Genomic DNA, 20,660 nt, shown 5'->3' with positions numbered 1-20,660 from the left:
TATATGGGTGTCAGTATGAGGGGGTGAGTCGGTTATATGGGTGTCAGTATGAGGGGGTGAGTCGGTTATATGGGTGTCAGTACACTTCCCATAGGACAGTGAGGGGTGACTGAGCAGTGAGATCGATAATAAAGTGTTACATTGTTGCAGGTGAAGTTTTCTGTTTTAGTTGCATTGTCTTCTCCCTGAATCTCTTCTCACTGTCACCAATCTCCTCCAGGCGGAGAGCTGGGTCCGGGAGAAGCTGCAGGATCTGGGGGGCCAGTATGAGGTTTTTCCCCCACCGGAGCAGAGCGCCCGATCTATACAAGGAGACATCAGGAGCTTCGAGGTGACCATGATGAAGCTGAATCAGGTGACAACGCATTCTTCTGTTATTACCGCTCTGTACACTATAGTCAGTGCTCACACTCTGCTCTCTCCTACAGTGCTTTAAAAAAGTATTCATACCCCTTGAGATTTTCCACATTTTCTCATGTTACAACCAAAAAACGTAAATGTATTTTATTGGGATTTTATGTGATGGACCAACACAAAGTGGCAGTAAAATGATAAATGGTTTTCAAAATTATTTTACAAATAAATATGTGAAAAGTGTGGGGGGGGGGGGGGGCATTTGTATGGCGCCCCCCGGAGTCAATACTTTGTAGAACCGCCTTTCTCTGCAATTACAGCTGCAAGTCTTTTTGGGGATGTCTCTACCAGCTTTGCACATCTAGAGAGGGACATTTTTGCCCATTCTTCTTTGCAAAATATCTCAAGCTCTGTCAGATTGGATGGAGAGCGTCTGTGAACATCAATTTTCAAGTCTTGCCACAGATTCTCAATTGGATTTAGGTCTGGACTGTGACTGGGCCATTCTAACACATGAATATGCTTTGATCTAAACCATTCCATTGTAGCTCTGGCTGGATGTTTCGGGTCGTTGTCCTGCTGGAAGGTGACCCAGTCTCAAGTCTTTTGCAGACTCTAACAGGTTTTCTTCTAATGCCGCGTACACACGAGCGGACTTTACGGCATACTTTGCACGGCGGACTTTTCGACGGACTTTATGACGGACTTTCCGAATGATCAGACTTGCCTACACACGATCAACCAAAGTCCGACGGATTCGTACGTGATGACGTACACCGGACTAAAACAAGGAAGTTCATAGCCAGTAGCCAATAGCTGCCCTAGCGTGGGTTTTTGTCCGTCGGACTAGCATACAGACTAGCGGACTTTTCAACTGGACTCGAGTTCGTCGCATAGATTTGAAACATGTTTCAAATCTAAGTCCGTCAAACTTTTGAGAAAACAAAATCCACTGGAGCCCACACACGATCGAATTGTCTGACGAAATCCAGTACGCCGGACTAAGTATGCCGTAAAGTCCGATCGTGTGTACGCGGCATAAGATTGCCCCGTATTTGGCTCCATCCATCTTCCCATCAACTCTGACCAGCTTCCCTGTTCCTGCTGAAGAAAAGCATCCCCACCACATGATGCTGCCACCACCATGTTTCACGGTGGGGATGGTGTGTTCAGGGTGATGTGCAGTGTTAGTTTTCTGCCACACATAGCGTTTTGCTTTTAGGCCAAAAAGTTGAATTTTGGTCTCATCTGACCAGAGCACCTTCTTTCACATGTTTGCTGTGTCCTCCACATGGCTTCTCACAAACTGCAAACAGGACTTCTTATGACTTTCTTTCACCAATGTCTTTCTTCTTGTCACTCTTCTATAAAGACCAGATTTGTGGAGAACACGACTAATAGTTGTCCTGTGGACAGATTCTCCCACCTGAGCTGTGGATCTCTGCAGCTCCTCCAGAGTTACCATGGACCTCTTGGCTCTTCTCTGATGAATGCTCTCCTTGCCCGGCTGGTCAGTTTAGGTGGACGGTCATGTCTTGGTAGGTTTGCAGTTGTGCCATACTCTTTCCATTTTCGGATGATGGATTGAACAGTGCTCTGTGAGATGTTCAAAGCTTGGGATATTTTTTTATAACCTAACCCTGCTTTATACTTCTCCACAACTTTATCCCCGACCTGTCTGGTGTGTTCCTTATCCTTCATGATACTGTTTGTTCACTAAGGTTCTCTAACAAACCTCTGAGGGCTTCACAGAACAGCTGTATTTATACAGAGATTAAAATTACACACAGGTGGACTCTATTTACTAATTAGGTGACTTCTGAAGGCAATTGGTTCCATTAGATTTTAGGTATCAGAGTAAAGGAGACTGACTAGAGATGGGCTCGGGCGTGTTCAAAATCCCACGTGACGATCCCGCCAGGAAGCCGACACTGCACACGGCTAATCACAGGCAGTGAGATTTCCCGCTGTCTGCAGCTGCAAACTGGAAAATGTCTCACTGCCTGTGATTAGCCGTGTGCAGTGTCGGCTTCCTGGCGGGATCGGCACGTGAGATTTTGAACACGCCTGAGCCCATCTATAGGGCTGAATACAAATGCAGGCCACACTTTTCAGATATTTATTTGTAAAAAAAAATTGAAAACCATTTATCATTTTCCTTCCACTTCACAATTATGTGCCACATTGTGTTGGTCTATCACATAAAATCCCAATAAAATACATTTACGTTTTTGGTTGTAACATGACAAAATGCTCACACTCTGCTCTCTCCTGTACTCGGCACTCACACTCTGCTCTCTCCTGTACTCAGAACTCACACTCTGCTCTCTCCTGTACTCAGCACTCACACTCTGCTCTCTCCTGTACTCAGCACTCACACTCAGCTCTCTCCTGTACTCGGCACTCACACTCTGCTCTCTCCTGTACTCGGCACTCACACTCTGCTCTCTCCTGTACTCAGAACTCACACTCTGCTCTCTCCTGTACTCAGCACTTACACTCAGCTCTCTCCTGTACTCGGCACTCACACTCTGCTCTCTCCTGTACTCAGCACTCACACTCTGCTCTCTCCTGTATTCGGCACTCACACTCAGCTCTCTCCTGTACTCGGCACTCACACTCTGCTCTCTCCTGTACTCGGCACTCACACTCTGCTCTCTCCTGTACTCAGAACTCACACTCTGCTCTCTCCTGTACTCAGCACTTACACTCAGCTCTCTCCTGTACTCGGCACTCACACTCTGCTCTCTCCTGTACTCAGCACTCACACTCTGCTCTCTCCTGTACTCAGCACTTACACTCAGCTCTCTCCTGTACTCGGCACTCACACTCTGCTCTCTCCTGTACTCAGCACTCACACTCTGCTCTCTCCTGTACTCGGCACTCACACTCAGCTCTCTCCTGTACTCGGCACTCACACTCTGCTCTCTCCTGTACTCAGCACTCACACTCTGCTCTCTCCTGTACTCAGAACTCACACTCTGATCTCTCCTATACTCGGCACTCACACTCAGCTCTCTGTCCTGTACTCAGCACTCACACTCTGCTCTCTCCTGTACTCAGAACTCACACTCTGCTCTCTCCTATACTCGGCACTCACACTCTGCTCTCTCCTGAACTCAGAACTCACACTCTGCTCTCTCCCGTACTCAGCACTAACACTCTGCTCTCTCCTGTACTCAGCACTCACACTCTGCTCTCTCCTGTACTCGGCACTCACACTCTGCTCTCTCCTGTACTCAGAACTCACACTCTGCTCTCTCCTGTACTCAGCACTCACACTCTGCTCTCTCCTGTACTCAGCACTCACACTCAGCTCTCTCCTGTACTCGGCACTCACACTCTGCTCTCTCCTGTACTCGGCACTCACACTCTGCTCTCTCCTGTACTCAGAACTCACACTCTGCTCTCTCCTGTACTCAGCACTTACACTCAGCTCTCTCCTGTACTCGGCACTCACACTCTGCTCTCTCCTGTACTCAGCACTCACACTCTGCTCTCTCCTGTATTCGGCACTCACACTCAGCTCTCTCCTGTGCTCGGCACTCACACTCTGCTCTCTCCTGTACTCGGCACTCACACTCTGCTCTCTCCTGTACTCAGAACTCACACTCTGCTCTCTCCTGTACTCAGCACTTACACTCAGCTCTCTCCTGTACTCGGCACTCACACTCTGCTCTCTCCTGTACTCAGCACTCACACTCTGCTCTCTCCTGTACTCGGCACTCACACTCAGCTCTCTCCTGTACTCGGCACTCACACTCTGCTCTCTCCTGTACTCAGCACTCACACTCTGCTCTCTCCTGTACTCAGAACTCACACTCTGATCTCTCCTGTACTCAGCACTCACACTCTGCTCTCTCCTGTACTCAGCACTCACACTCTGCTCTCTCCTGTACTCGGCACTCACACTCTGCTCTCTCCTGTACTCAGCACTCACACTCTGCTCTCTCCTGTACTCAGAACTCACACTCTGCTCTCTCCTGTACTCAGCGCTCACACTCTGCTCTCTCCTGTACTCAGCACTCACACTCTGCTCTCTCCTGTACTCAGCACTCACACTCTGCTCTCTCCTGTACTCAGCACTCACACTCTGCTCTCTCCTGTACTCGGCACTCACACTCTGCTCTCTCCTGTACTCAGAACTCACACTCTGCTCTCTCCTGTACTCAGCGCTCACACTCTGCTCTCTCCTGTACTCAGCACTCACACTCTGCTCTCTCCTGTACTCAGCACTCACACTCTGCTCTCTCCTGTACTCAGCACTCACACTCTGCTCTCTCCTGTACTCGGCATTCACACTCTGCACTCTCCTGTACTCAGAACTCACACTCTGCTCTCTCCTGTACTCAGAACTCACACCCTGCTCTCTCCTGTACTCAGCACTCACACTCTGCTCTCTCCTGTACTCGGCACTCACACTCTGCTCTCTCCTGTACTCAGAACTCACACTCTGCTCTCTCCTGTACTCAGAACTCACACTCTGCTCTCTCCTGTACTCAGCACTCACACTCTGCTCTCTCCTGTACTCAGCACTCACACTCTGCTCTCTCCTGTACTCGGCACTCACACTCTGCTCTCTCCTGTACTCAGAACTCACACTCTGCTCTCTCCTGTACTTGGCACTCACACTCTGCTCTCTCCTGTACTCCGCACTCACACTCTGCTCTCTCCTGTACTCAGAACTCACACTCTGCTCTCTCCTGTACTCGGCACTCACACTCTGCTCTCTCCTGTACTCAGAACTCACACTCTGCTCTCTCCTGTACTCGGCACTCACACTCTGCTCTCTCCTGTACTCAGCACTCTGCTCTCTCCTGTACTCGGCACTCACACTCTGCTCTCTGCTGTACTCAGCACTCACATTCTGCTCTCTCCTGTACTCAGCACTCACACTCTGCTCTCTCCTGTACTCGGCACTCACACTCTGATCTCTCCTATACTCGGCACTCACACTCTGCTCTCTCCTGTACTCAGCACTCACACTCTGCTCTCTCCTGTACTCAGCACTCACACTCTGCTCTCTCCTGTACTCGGCATTCACACTCTGCTCTCTCCTGTACTCAGAACTCACACTCTGCTCTCTCCTGTACTCAGAACTCACACTCTGCTCTCTCCTGTACTCAGAACTCACACTCTGCTCTCTCCTGTACTCAGCACTCACACTCTGCTCTCTCCTGTACTCAGAACTCACACTCTGCTCTCTCCTGTACTCGGCACTCACACTCTGCTCTCTCCTGTACTCAGAACTCACACTCTGCTCTCTCCTGTACTTGGCACTTACACTCTGCTCTCTCCTGTACTCAGCACTCACACTCTGCTCTCTCCTGTACTCGGCACTTACACTCTGCTCTCTCCTGTACTCAGAACTCACACTCTGCTCTCTCCTGTACTTGGCACTCACACTCTGCTCTCTCCTGTACTCAGCACTCACACTCAGCTCTCTCCTGTACTCGGCACTCACACTCTGCTCTCTCCTGTACTCAGCACTCACACTCTGCTCTCTCCTGTACTCGGCACTCACACTCTGCTCTCTCCTGTACTCAGCACTCACACTCTGCTCTCTCCTGTACTCAGAACTCACACTCTGATCTCTCCTATACTCGGCACTCACACTCAGCTCTCTGTCCTGTACTCAGCACTCACACTCTGCTCTCTCCTGTACTCAGAACTCACACTCTGCTCTCTCCTATACTCGGCACTCACACTCTGCTCTCTCCTGAACTCAGAACTCACACTCTGCTCTCTCCCGTACTCAGCACTAACACTCTGCTCTCTCCTGTACTCAGAACTCACACTCTGCTCTCTCCTGTACTCAGCACTCACACTCTGCTCTCTCCTGTACTCAGCACTCACACTCTGCTCTCTCCTGTACTCAGCTCTCACACTCTGCTCTCTCCTGTACTCAGAACTCACACTCTGCTCTCTCCTGTACTCAGCACTCACACTCTGCTCTCTCCTGAACTCAGAACTCACACTCTGCTCTCTCCCGTACTCAGCACTAACACTCTGCTCTCTCCTGTACTCAGAACTCACACTCTGCTCTCTCCTGTACTCAGCACTCACACTCTGCTCTCTCCTGTACTCAGCACTCACACTCTGCTCTCTCCTGTACTCAGCACTCACACTCTGCTCTCTCCTATACTCAGCACTCTGCTCTCTCCTGTACTCGGCACTCACACTCTGCTCTCTCCTGTACTCAGAACTCACACTCTGCTCTCTCCTGTACTCAGAACTCACACTCTGCTCTCTCCTGTACTCAGAACTCACACTCTGCTCTCTCCTGTACTCGGCACTCACACTCAGCTCTCTGTCCTGTACTCAGCACTCACACTCAGCTCTCTCCTGTACTCGGCACTCACACTCTGCTCTCTCCTGTACTCAGAACTCACACTCTGCTCTCTCCTGTACTCAGCACTCACACTCTGCTCTCTCCTGTACTCAGCACTCACACTCTGCTCTCTCCTGTACTCAGCACTCACACTCTGCTCTCTCCTGTACTCAGAACTCACACTCTGCTCTCTCCTGTACTCGGCACTCACACTCTGCTCTCTCCTGTACTCAGAACTCACACTCTGCTCTCTCCTGTACTTGGCACTCACACTCTGCTCTCTCCTGTACTCAGCACTCACACTCTGCTCTCTCCTGTACTCAGCACTCACACTCTGCTCTCTCCTGTACTCAGCACTCACACTCTGCTCTCTCCTGTACTCGGCACTCACACTCTGCTCTCTCCTGTACTCAGAACTCACACTCTGCTCTCTCCTGTACTCGGCACTCACACTCTGCTCTCTCCTGTACTCAGAACTCACACTCTGCTCTCTCCTGTACTTGGCACTCGCACTCTGCTCTCTCCTGTACTCGGCACTCACACTCTGCTCTCTCCTGTACTCGGCACTCACACTCTGCTCTCTCCTGTACTTGGCACTCACACTCTGCTCTCTCCTGTACTCAGAACTCACACTCTGCTCTCTCCTGTACTCGGCACTCACACTCTGCTCTCTCCTGTACTCAGCACTCTGCTCTCTCCTGTACTCGGCACTCACACTCTGCTCTCTGCTGTACTCAGCACTCACACTCTGCTCTCTCCTGTACTCAGCACTCACACTCTGCTCTCTCCTGTACTCATCACTCACACTCTGCTCTCTCCTGTACTCAGAACTCACACTCTGCTCTCTCCTGTACTCGGCACTCACACTCTGCTCTCTCCTGTACTCAGCACTCTGCTCTCTCCTGTACTCGGCACTCACACTCTGCTCTCTGCTGTACTCAGCACTCACACTCTGCTCTCTCCTGTACTCAGCACTCACACTCTGCTCTCTCCTGTACTCATCACTCACACTCTGCTCTCTCCTGTACTCGGCACTCACACTCTGATCTCTCCTATACTCGGCACTCACTCTCTGCTCTCTCCTGTACTCAGCACTCACACTCTGCTCTCTCCTGTACTCAGCACTCACACTCTGCTCTCTGTCCTGTACTCAGCACTAACACTCTGCTCTCTCCTGTACTCAGCACTCACACTCTGCTCTCTGTCCTGTACTCAGCACTAACACTCTGCTCTCTCCTGTACTCAGAACTCACACTCTGATCTCTCCTATACTCGGCACTCACACTCTGATCTCTCCTGTACTCAGAACTCACACTCTACTCTCTCCTGTACTCAGCACTCACACTCTGCACTCTCCTGTACTCAGAACTCACACTCTGCTCTCTCCTGTACTCAGAACTCACACTCTGCTCTCTCCTGTACTCAGCACTCACACTCTGCACTCTCCTGTACTCAGAACTCACACTCTGCTCTCTCCTGTACTCAGAACTCACACTCTGCTCTTTCCTGTACTCAGAACTCACACTCTGCTCTCTCCTATACTCAGCACTCACACTCTGCTCTTTCCTGTACTCAGCACTCACACTCTGCTCTCTCCTGTACTCGGCACTCACACTCTGCTCTCTCCTGTACTCAGCACTCACACTCTGCTCTCTCCTGTACTCAGAACTCACACTTTGCTCTCTCCTGTACTCAGCACTCACACTCTGCTCTCTCCTGTACTCGGCACTCACACTCTGCTCTCTCCTGTACTCAGCACTCACACTCTGCTCTCTCCTGTACTCGGCACTCACACTCTGCTCTCTCCTGAACTCAGCACTCACACTCTGCTCTTTCCTGTACTCGGCACTCACACTCTGTTCTCTCCTGTACTCGGCACTCACACTCTGCTCTCTCCTGTACTCAGCACTCACACTCTGCTCTCTCCTGTACTCAGCACTCACACTCTGCTCTCTCCTGTACTCATCACTCACACTCTGCTCTCTCCTGTACTCAGCACTCACACTCTGCTCTCTCCTGTACTCAGCACTCACACTCTGCTCTCTCCTGTACTCAGCACTCACACTCTGCTCTCTCCTGTACTCAGCACTCACACTCTGCTCTCTCTACTAGATGAGTGATGATCTTTCGAGGACTGAGACTCCCAGCGCAGCCACTGTTCGCACTCAGCTCCAAAATCTGAAGGACCAATGGCAGCTGCTGAAGCATACAGCGACCAATCACAGCAAGGAAGTGGGTGGAACTAAAGCACTGCAAGAGTTTAATAAGAAGGCAGATGAGCTGGAGATGTGGATGAGGGAGAAGGTGAGACCTGCCAGGGGCCACAAACATGGGATTGTTATCCCTTCGCCCCACACACCCTATTCCAACCCCTCACCCTACTTTATTCTATACCCCTCACCCCACATACCCTATCCCATCTCCCACACCCTACTGTATTTCATACCCCTCAACGCATACATGCTTTCCCATCCCCCTCTCCCATCTACATTCCATTCACTTTACCCCACATAACCTATGCTTGTATCTCTTACTCTATGCACCCCATTCTGTTTTCCTATTCATTTCCTTCTCCACTCATGCCCTGTTCCTCTCCCCTCATATCAAGAAGTCAGGTATGCAGCATAAAAATATTTCTGCTGCAGTTCGGTTATCTATTGTGGCATGAGTTTGGGTGGAAATTTGTCCTCTATATGCAATTCATTGAGGATCTATCGCTTAGCTTACACATGCCATCTCCAGAATATTGTGCCTGAGCTTCTTTGTTCCTCCAGGAGGAGATCCCACCACTCAGCTTGCTCCTGGATGAGAACCTGGACAAAGTGCAGTTGAGCCGCCAGATCTTGGACCTCAAGCAGGTGCGCAGTGACAGAAGGTGGGGTGGGGCCTCTAGGTTTGCATTCTGAGCATTTTCAAAGCTGTTTCCCCCCCCCCCCCAAAAAAAAAAAAAACAGAGGACAAAGACTAAGCACTAAAATTTCCTATGGTGTCTTTACCACTGATCTTTTCCCCATTTTTGACTTACAATACCTTGTACGTGTCTCTGTAAAGTCGGCCATCTTGGTAGAGGAGCAAGACTTTGCTTCTTCATATTAGCGCTGCCCTCCTTATATATGGTAATCTGGTGACTGGTAGGGTAATGATGCAGAAAATGTAGGATAGATGGTGGAAGCACAGATCCACAGAATGGATAAGGCAAAAGCAGAGAGCTTCTTGCACTGCAGGTCCTCAGGTACAACTTCCCCTCCAGCAAGGAAAACAGTGAGCAGTGGAGTAATAACATCACCAAATCTCACTCCAAATCTGCTGGACCAAGCAGTACTGATGGTCTCACACTGTATATACACAGCTATGATGCTTTAGGCTCAGCAGTGCGTAGACACAGGAAGTTCACTGCTATTTTTCAGGGGGGATTTTTTTTAAAAAAAGGATATTTTTCATCTTTCACATGATCGGCCCGCTCGGATCTGCCTGTCCGTTTTTTCAGGCGGATCTGAGTGGGCCACCCATTGACTTGTATGGGCAGACGGATGTCAGTGGAGATGTGTCCACTGACCGATCCGATCCAAAAAGATCTTCTCAAAATAGACGGATGGCGATACGTTCGCCATCCGTCTTGAGGATCGGATGAAAATGGACATGCTGTCCATTTTCGTCCAATCTTCCCATAGAGGAGAGTGGGGCTCTGACAGGTCCGCCCCTGCACCGTGAGCAGAGACGGACCTGTCATCTGCCGGCTCAGCAGGGATCAACGGAGCGATCTCTCGCTGAGCTAGCGGAGTCCGCCGAGCAGGTCCTCCCATCGTGAAAGGAGCCTACAGGGTTTTATAGCCCAAGCTACAGAAGTAGGACACTAGGCAGAAAGAAGACTTGGCACCTCCTACGGCAGTCCTCTCTGGGCATAAAACCCCTTTTCTGCTACAGGCCTCCAGTCATTCTACCTAGTGTCTTCAGGAGTATGGACAATGTTTGCCCAGTCCTGGATCTCAGGGCCCTGAATGCCTTCATGCGGGTCCACAAGTTGAAGATGGAATCCATTCGTTGGAACCCCTTGGTGTGGTGCGTAGTGTTGGCATGTTGCCCTGGGTTCTTTCTCCATTAGTTGGTTTGCCCACCCCTCGTCGTGGCACTACTTGGGGAAACCCCTGTTTGGTCATGTATTATGGATTAAGAAGAGAGGCTATGTCCATCAATGATCGTAAGAGAAACCAGGATTTTTTTGTTGCTCACCATAAAAATTCCTTTCTCTGCGCTTTTTGATGCACCCACCCCTCTATGGAACCTCTTCTTTGACACTGCTGTTGGCTGACTGGAAGCCTATAGCAGAGAGGAGTTTTATAGCAAGAGAGGACTGCCCATTATAGGTGCTGAGTCTTTTTTCTGTCTAGTGTCCTACTCCTATAGGTGGGGCTTAAAAATGTGTTTGCGCCAAAGTATAGCCCAGAAAAGGGAATTTTAATTCTGACACACTCGTCAATAATTTTCAGTGCTTTGTAGTCCATATTTGGCCCTCTGGCAAAGGCTTGGCCTTTCCTACAACTGAGGACCCTGGACCACCTCCATAGACCTTTACTTAGTATCATCCAGATCTGATCTCCACAATGACAGGATCCATATAATATAAACATTTTGAGCTAAGGAAGACACTCGATTGAGCTTTAGAACATTTTCAACATTATAGAACAAGTTCAGATGAATGGGACCAACCCCTACAAGTGTTATATATTTATTATCCCCCTGTGTACACTGTGTAAGATAATCCCAGGCAGCAGGTTTTTCATATTCTGTCTCTTAATCTTTCAGGAGCAACTGTATTACAGCAACTTGCAGGAGAGCATCAACAGTCTGGCCCAGAAGCTGGAGAAACTTGGCCGGGCAGAGAGCCGCGGCACATCCAACCGGAGGAAGCACCTTAACAGAATGTGAGCAGTGGGGCTATAAGGAGGTGACAGGGTCAGGGCAGGCAGAGGAGCCCACCAAGGCTGACAAATGGGGGTATCTCTCATACAAATGTCTGTTTTGTACAATATATTTCTTCGATTCAACGTTGACTTCTCATAACTTATTCATAGATTATGCATGGTAGACACTGGAGGTTAGGTCTTGTACAAAAGCCCACCAATAAAATGTAAGCTCAGCACAGTCCAGAAAAGGAACCATTCAGACCGATAGACACTCTTATAAATTTTAAAGCACTCTGCAGTCAGTGATGTCTAGCACACCTCCAGCATTGGATAAAGTTGGAAATTCGCTATCCGCTAATCCGTTTGGTCTTTGCACGTTCCTGAATGGATGCCTTCAGATTTTGCTTCCTCCATTCTAAGTAAAAAAAAAAACATCACAACATCTGGCTATTCTACAGGAATCACATTTTTTTTTTTTTTCTTTCAATTTTGCCATTGAGTCTGCTCTAGAATCATTTTTTAGTATGTAGACGTTTCAGGATCTCATCCCATGTAAAAAAAATGATTGAAAAGTACGCAGAATGGCTATAAATGGCGAAATACAGCAAAAGGAATAAAAATAATTCCACCATGAGCCAATTCCCTTTTCCAGACTTCCTTTAGGTACAATAGAATGTAACACCAGGTTTAAAGGGGTACAATTCAGAAGTCAAAGGGTTAGAATATTGTGAAAATTAAATACAGAGAAATTTGCCGAATCAGCTTTATAAATAGGTGACACCACCAATGAAAATATAATACACTATCACCACTTACAAGTGGCCCCTTAGTGTCTCAAAGAAGGCAGCAGAGTGACCAAGGACTGAACTTCTGACATAACGCTGGTATCGGTGATCCAGACTGGCCAGAGTCATCTACAAACTTACGGTTAGCATAGATGAATGGGGAGCTCTTCCAACCCTTGTTGGATAGTTGGGGAGATTTTCTTTATTATCGTTTTTAAGAGCTCTGCTAATGATAAAATGTGAGATAATCTTCACCTTGTGTGTATGGACATTGGTATATTAGACAATAGCGAACTACAGCGTAGTATAAAGGATGGCGTTTCTGGATCATTCAGGGATTTGTTACCAAGGCAAAGCAACACAAGTAGGAGAAACAGTGTAATTAGAGGGAGACATTAAACCAATACAAGAAGAGCCACCCTACCAGTTATGACATCATTATGATGTCACATTCCCTTCTAAAGAATGTAAACACTTAGCCATAAAACCAATAACAATAAATATATAAGGGTATAATTTTATACATTTTTCTTTACAATATAAAGGCACACTGTCCATTGTATGTGTTCTTTCTCAAAGGAGAGATCAGATGACTAACTAATTGACTGATTTCTTTCCCTATGTATGGACAGTGCAGACACTTTTTAATAAAATTAGCAATCTTTATTTCTCTCCTGGCAGGTGGCTGAGGCTCCAGGGCTCTCTGGATGAATATCAGCGGAGTCTACAGCTGGCCCTGGAAGGTGCTTCACTCTGGCAGCAGGCGGACACCGTCCTGAGGGCCATGCAGGAGAAGGTGAGGCTGGGTCTGGGGAGACAATGGTCAGGTGTTTATTATACACCAAATCACTCATTGTTGCCAGGATAGGTAGGTGAGGGTATAGACAGGACATTGAGGGAGGTACTATACCAAAATCAGAAAGTATCCTCTATACGAGCCTTTCTCCAAGGAATTCCGTGAGCAATGCTCTACTTCCCCAACCCCCAGATGACTAACCACTGGCAACGATGATCTTTTAGCTATGTGTAAGAGGGGTTTCTTCCCAATCACCACAGAGGTAAGGAACATCCTTCCTGGTGACCATCACACTAATGTTCTGTGAACTCTAGATATAGTAATTATTAACAGGGGTTCTCTGAGTGCTGAAAGTTATTTTAAGGGCTCTCCCATGTTTAAAAAAGTTGAGAAAGCCTGGTCTATGCTATACCTGAAATCAGAAATCAACATCTATGGTATACCCAAAATTATCAACTATGCTAAAGCCAGCTATATTTTGTCTATGCTCAGCATCACTGTAGAAAGCTGCACAGATATTTATACAAATTGCTTACTACACATTGAACTCTGTTTCTCCCCCAGAAGGACGCAGCTGGTGGACACAGAGACCAGGATCTCAGGGATATTGCTAGTCAGATCATGGTATGAAAATATTCATCATATATCCAGACACCTGCCCCTTCTCTCCTTTGTCTTCTGTCTTCTCTCTCCTCTTCTCACCTCTGTGCCTTCTGTCCTCTCTTCTCATCTCTGTGCCTTCTGTCCTCTCTCTTCCCACCTCTGTGCCTTCTGTCCTCTCTCTTCTCACCTCTGTGCCTTCTGTCCTTCCTTCTCACCTCTGTGTCTTCTGTCCTATGTTCTCACCTCTGTGCCTTCTGTCCTCTCTTTTCACCTCTGTGCCTTCTGTCCTCTCTTTTCACCTCTGTGCCTTCTGTCCTCTCTCTTCCCACCTCTGTGCCTTCTGTCCTCTCTTTTCACCTCTGTGCCTTCTGTCCTCTCTCTTCCCACCTCTGTGCCTTCTGTCCTCTCTCTTCTCACCTCTGTGCCTTCTGTCCTCCCTTCTCACCTCTGTGTCTTCTGTCCTATGTTCTCACCTCTGTGCCTTCTGTCCTCTCTTTTCACCTCTGTGCCTTCTGTCCTCTCTCTTCCCACCTCTGTGCCTTCTGTCCTCTCTCTTCCCACCTCTGTGCCTTCTGTCCTCTCTCTTCTCACCTCTGTGCCTTCTGTCCTCCCTTCTCACCTCTGTGCCTTCTGTCCTCTCTCTTTTCACCTCTGTGCCTTCTGTCCTCTCTTTTCACCTCTGTGCCTTCTGTCCTCCCTTCTCACCTCTGTGCCTTCTGTCCTCTCTTCTCATCTCTGTGCCTTCTGTCCTCTCTTCTCATCTCTGTGCCTTCTGTCCTCTGTTCTCACCTCTGTGTCTTCTGTCCTCTCTCTTCTCACCTATGTGCCTTCTGTCCTCTGTTTCTACTCTCCTCTGGATCTCCTGTCCTTTGTCTCTCCTCTCCTCCACTCTGTCTCTGCTGTACTCTGTCCCTTCCCTCTTCTCTCTTCTACTCTACCCCTGCCCCTCTCCTCTGTCTCTCTTTTCTTCTCCCCTCCTGTCCTTTGATCTCCTTTCCCTCTCCTGCTCTATCTCTCCTCTCCTCTGTCTCTACTGTCTTCTGTTTCTCCTCTCCTCTGTCTTTGTTGTCCTATGTCTCTCCTGTCCTCTATGTCTTCCCTCTTTTCTCCTCTCCTTCTCCTTTCCCCTCCTCTCCTCTGTCTCTCCTTTGTCTCTGCTGTCCTCTGTCTCTCCTCTTTTTTCCCCTCCTCTCCTCTGTCTCACCTCTCCTCTTGTCTCTCCTGTCCTCTGTCTCTCCTCCCCCTCTCCTTTGTCTCTCTGGTCCTCTGTTTCTCCTCTCCCCTCCCCAATGTCTTTGCTGTCCTCTGTCTCTCCTTTCCATCTTCCTCTGTCTCTGCTGTCCTCTGTGTCTCCTCTTCTCTGTCTCTCCTCTTCCCTCTACTCCTCTCCTCTGTCTCTCCTCAACTCTGCCACTGCTGTCCTTTGTCTTTCCTCTCCTCTTCTCTGTCTCTCCCCTTTACTCTTCTCTGTCTCTCTTATCCTCTTTCTCTCCTCTTCTCTGTCTCTGCTGTCCTCTGTCTCTCCATATCTCTCCCCTCTAACTCTTTTCCTCTGTCTCTCCTCTCTTCTCTCTCACCTCTACTCTGCCTCTTTGTCCTCTGTCTCACCTCTCCCCTCTACTCTTTTCCTCTATCTCTCATCTCTTTTCCTCTTTCTCTCCTCTACTCTGCCTCTGCTGTCCTCTGCCTCTCCTCTCCTCTCCCCTCTAACTCTTTTCCTCTGTCTCTCCTCTCTTCTCTCTCACCTCTACTCTGCCTCTTTGTCCTCTGTCTCACCTCTCCCTTCTAACTCTTTTCCTCTGTCTCTCCTCTACTCTGCTGTGCTCTGCCTCTCCTCTCCTCTTCTCTGCCTCTCCCCTTTACTCTTGTCCTCTGACTCTCCTCTTCTATGTCACCACACTTCTTTGTCTCTGCTCTCCTCTGTCTCTGCTGTCCTTTGTCTCTCCTCTTCTCTGTCACTCCTCTCCTCTGTCTCTCCTCTTCTCTGTCTCGCCCCTTTACTCTTCTTCTCTGTCTCTCCTTTTCTCTGTCTCTCCTCTTCTATGTCACTCCTCTTCTCTGTCTCTGCTCTCCTCTGTCTCTCCTCTCCCCTATCTATGCTCTCCTCTGTCTCTTCTCTTCTCTGTCTCGCCCCTTTACTCTTCTTCTCTGTCTCTCCTCTCCTCTGTCTCTCCTCTTCTCTGTCACTCCTCTCCTCTGTCTCTGCTCTCCTCTGTCTCTGCTCTCCTCTGTCTCTCCTCTCCCCTGTCTCTCCTCTCCCCTGTCTCTGCTCTCCTCTGTCTCTGCCGTCCTCTGTCTCTCCTCTCCTCTGTCTCGCCCCTTTACTCTTCTTCTCTGTCTCTCCTTTTCTCTGTCTCTCCTCTTCTCTGTCACTCGTCTCCTCTGTCTCTACTCTCCTCTGTTTCTCCTCTTCTATGTCACTCCTCTTCTCTGTCTCTGCTCTCCTCTGTCTCTGCCGTCCTCTGTCTCTCCTCTTCTCTGTCACTCCTCTCCTCTGTCTCTGCTCTCCTCTGTCTCTCCTCTCCCCTGTCTCTCCTCTCCCCTGTCTCTGCCGTCCTCTGTCTCTACCGTCCTTTGTCTCTCCTGTTCTCTGTCTTGCCCCTTTATTCTTCTTCTCTGTCTCTGCTCTCCTCTTCTCTGTCTCTGCTCTCCTCTATCTTTCCTCTCCTCTGTCTCTGCCGTCCTTTGTCTCTCCTGCCCTCTGTCCCTGCTGCCCTTTGTATTTACTGTCCTCTGTCTCTCCTGTCCTTTTCCCTCTTCCTATTTGTGTCTCTTATGATCTCTTCTCACCCATCTATCTCTCACCATTTCTCCTGCAGATGTTGGATGTCTCGGTGTCTCAGGTCTCCAGTCTGCACCCTGTTCTGGCCTCCAGAGCTTTGCACCGACAGCGGCAGGTGAAGGAGATTTGGTCCCAGCTTCAGCAGACAGTCCGGTATGGAGTCTTCTCCCTCTACTGCCATCCTTTCTTTTTTTAAAGTTGAACCCTAATTAAGTTTAATCACAGAAGCAGTAAAAGTGACAAATGTGGATTTAGGGGAAGGGAGGGAATCCCGGGGTGGGATCATCCATAACATCTATCACAGAGTTTTGCTGTAGATCCCATAACAATAAAGTGATTTATTATTACTTATCACTGCTAATTGAAATTTTAGCATTCATCATAATCAAAAAATAATCTCCTTCCATTTGGGTGAGGATGAGATTGTTTGAAAGTCACCAGCAATACAGGCCAGGGGCATTTTGTATGATCATGTGCCTTAATTACACTTTAGTTTTAGTGATTGAAAGATCGAAACATTTAGATGCTTGCAGGAAGCTATGTACAGCACCCTGCTGGCCCCTCCCACCAGCCATGATCTGCCTGCATTGCATAGAAAAGCACAGAAACCCAATAATGACATCACTGCATCTAAAATAAGGTATATAATGAAAACAGAAAGGTTTCATTTAAATGCTTATATAGTATGTTGATAAGGGGAAAGGAGGGTCCGAAACTGTGAAATGCAAGGGATATCTATTTATTTTTGTTTAATTTGTATCCAATAGGAGACGTCATTGTACTATGTAGTTGTTAGTAGATGTAAAGTAGATTGTCCAATCAGATTGCTGGCTTATATAGCTAAATAGGTCTGAAGATGAAACCCAGACTTCATAATGTAATTTGTAAAAGCAGCCAGAATTGTGTAGGGAAGTCAACCAGGGTTCCGTGGCATCCAGGGGCGGACTGACCATTCAGGCACTGCCCGAGGGCCCCATGCCACTAAGGGGCCCTATCAGGTTGTCCAGCTTCAATAAAACCAGGGACAGTATGTAAAAATCAGTGTTTTTTAGAAAAAATCCCAAGATTATAACTGCCCCGCCTCTCCAGTGCCTTTTCAGTGTGTGTATGTGTATTCTGTGTGTGTATATTGTGTGTCTGTGTGTATACTGTATGTGTGTGTGTATACTGTGTGGCCCCATAATCTATTGCCTGGGGGCCCCATAATCTCCTATTGCCCGGGGGCCCCATAATCTCCTATTGCCCGGGGGCCCCATAATCTTCTCCTATTGCCCAGAGGCCCCATAATCTCCTATTGCCCAGAGGCCCCATAATCTCCTATTGCCCGGGGGCCCCATGAGTTGTCAGTCCGCCCCTGGTGGCATCCGAGAGTTCCTCCAGAGATTGCCAGGGGTTCCTTGAGCTGTGGCTTAATGACCTCCCATATGATGGTGCCTGCATTGTTCTGGGTCCAACACCACTCGGCATAGCCAACAGCATGACACCAATTAAATTTTCAGCTGTTTGTAACAGTGGCATTCTGGCCATCACTATAAGTGGTGGCATTCTTTCCACTGACTCTGACACTGATTCATAAAACATAAAAATGCAGTCCTCATACTGGAGGAATTTAAGAGGGTCTTCGTGGTTGGCTGGTGTTGGTGCCAAAGCACAAGTCCCTACCCCCGCTCCAGCCCCGCTAGTACACTGTCTTTCCTGCTGAGGCCAAACCCTCCACCATCTTGTGCCCTGCTCCTTGCCAAAGGCCTCGACACAACATTCCCAGCCATAGACCTTTATATCCCAAAGAAGGAAAGTCCACACAATAAATAGACTTGCTGCAGTTTACTGGTGTTGTTCAGTAAACAGCATTACAGTCACATCACTAGGACATACATTTCGGAGTCACATGACATACACGGTCGATCACATATAGTGGGCGGTCTGCAGTAGTCACAGGTGAAAGCACATGCAGCGCTTAGCAGCCATCTCCCTACAGCCTTTCCTCTGCCCAGGGTCATCCGTACTCACAGGACTGTATTCTCTGTAGACATCTCCTAGTTGGGTAGATCTATCCTGGGAACGCTCCAGGGAAACAGCCTCATGCAGTGATCTCCAACATGGCCTAAAAGGCCCTGTTGCAATCCATCCTAGCCCCCACCTCCTTAAAGTGGAGATCCTCTGTGAAGCCTTGTGGCTTTATAGCCTGTTTCCTACAGCGCATGCGTGAGTCATGCTGCGCCTTGTGAATGGTCCTGAAGTCTTCTAGGACCTGTGATGTGTCCCAGAAGACTGCGGGGGAAGGAGGGGGTGGCAAACTTTGGGCTCAGGTCGCCGTGGTGATCTCAGCTGCAAGTAGGAGTGGGTGCCTGTCAAAACCAGGTACCTGCTCCCCCCAAAAAAGTGCCAAATGTGGCAGTGGAGGGTCCAAACAAGCAGAGCTTCCCCTTTTGGGTGGAACTTTGCTTTAGGGGCAAAATGTCTACAGCCAGCTCCTCCTGCATACAGGTCCACTCCACCCGGCCACCTGACCTGTCCAGGACCTATATGTACTGGTTACATGCTGGCACATGGTGAATGTTTACATAGCTCCCAACTGTCCCTGTTTTTGTAGAGTTGTTCTTTTAAGTGTTTCATGTCACATGTTCAGCAGATGACACAAAGTAACTGTTTGGCCAAGATACTGCTTCGTCTGAAATTCCCACAATCTCTATAATTAGACATTAATAGCTAACACAAAGTCACTTTTGGTCCCTTAGGACAGGAAAGTCCTCGAGAGGCACCGCATTCACCAGAGAACTGGGTAACTCAATGACCCCCGACATACGGGAGCACAGCAGCGTGGGAAAGCAGCAGCAAAGCATCCTGGGAAGCCAGACCATTGTGTCTCAGGTCAGTGATCGGTGCTGGGAGAGAGCCAACAGGACACAAATGGTCCTCAGAGAGTTCTCAGAACTTCCTGAGTCTTAATATAAAACTTGACATCATCTTCTGTGACTCCAATAACTGTATTTATCTTCCCAGAAGGAGCCAAACACCGGGGACTGCAAAGTACAGATCCCGCTACGCCCAACGCCACAAACTGGACCCAGCAGGTAAACAAAATTCCAACCATTGTGTGCTCATACCTTCCCTCCCCTGGATTCACAAATCATATTCATGTTCAAATTTTGTCCTTGTGTATTAGATGTGGACAATAACAAACATACATGGTGATACTTTATTACTGGAGTGATCTGCACTACAACATTCAATTCTGAAAAAAAAAGAAAAAATGATGATACATACAGTACATGTCATTATTATTATTACATATACTGTATGCTATACATATTATTATTGTCATTTCTTCCATCAGACCAAGAAACTGGAGGTTTTTAGTTGAAGGGTACTGAGGAAAGAATAGGGGCGAGGAACCAGGTTCTGAATAGGCAGAAACATGGATCTTTTTTTAGGATGTATCTGGTCTACAAACCAGAGGCTATGGATGGACAGTTGGATAATTGGTTCTATATTTAGAATGTATCTGGTATCTAAACCAGAGGCTCTGGATGGACGGCTGGTTAATTGGTTCTATATTTAGAATGTATCTGGAATCTAAACCAAAGGCTCTGGATGGACAGTTGGATAAATGGTTCTATATTTAGAATATATCTGGTCTCTAAACCAGAGGCTCTGGATGGACAGTTAGATAAATGGCTCCAACATTTAGAATGTAACTGGTCTATAAACCAGAGGCTCTGGATGGACAGTTGGATAAATGGTTCTATATTTAGGATGTATCTGGTCTATAAACCAGAGGTTCTGAATGGACAGTTGGATAAATGGTTCTATATTTAGGATGTTTCTGGACTATTCACCAGAGGCTCTGGATGGACAGTTGGATAAATGGCTCAATATTTAGGATGTATCTGTCTATAAACCAGATGCTTTGGATGGACAGTTGAATAAATGGTTCAATATTTAGGGTTTATCTGGTCTATAAACAACAGGCTCTGAATGGACTGTTGGATAAATGGCTCCATAATTTGGATGTATGTTGTTTATAAATCAGAGGCTCTGGGTGGACAGTTGGATGAATAGCTTCATATGTAGGATATATCTGGTCTATAAACCAAAGGCTCTG

General features: G+C 48.1%; 1 protein-coding gene across 6 annotated transcripts in view; it reads left to right on the top strand.

Annotated features, from left to right (window-relative positions):
* Positions 1-20,660, top strand: part of LOC141141040 (uncharacterized) — a 100,899-nt gene that overhangs the window by 29,170 nt on the left and 51,069 nt on the right. For 4 of the 6 annotated variants that reach the window (XM_073628706.1, XM_073628709.1, XM_073628708.1 and 1 more), the window contains exons 3-11: positions 221-355; positions 8,798-8,989; positions 9,460-9,543; positions 11,489-11,607; positions 13,056-13,170; positions 13,735-13,794; positions 16,593-16,708; positions 19,294-19,426; positions 19,559-19,629. In XM_073628706.1, coding sequence (XP_073484807.1) covers positions 221-355; positions 8,798-8,989; positions 9,460-9,543; positions 11,489-11,607; positions 13,056-13,170; positions 13,735-13,794; positions 16,593-16,708; positions 19,294-19,426; positions 19,559-19,629 — 1,025 coding nt within the window. The remainder of the gene's footprint in view (positions 1-220; positions 356-8,797; positions 8,990-9,459; positions 9,544-11,488; positions 11,608-13,055; positions 13,171-13,734; positions 13,795-16,592; positions 16,709-19,293; positions 19,427-19,558; positions 19,630-20,660) is intronic. The other 2 variants (XM_073628704.1, XM_073628707.1) reach the window with 2 other exon arrangements.

This window comes from Aquarana catesbeiana, linkage group LG04, assembly GCF_042186555.1.
Source record: "Aquarana catesbeiana isolate 2022-GZ linkage group LG04, ASM4218655v1, whole genome shotgun sequence".
NCBI classification, from domain to species: Eukaryota; Metazoa; Chordata; class Amphibia; order Anura; family Ranidae; genus Aquarana; species Aquarana catesbeiana.
Note: the sequence above shows the minus strand (reverse complement) of the source record. Positions and strands in the feature narration are given on the sequence as shown.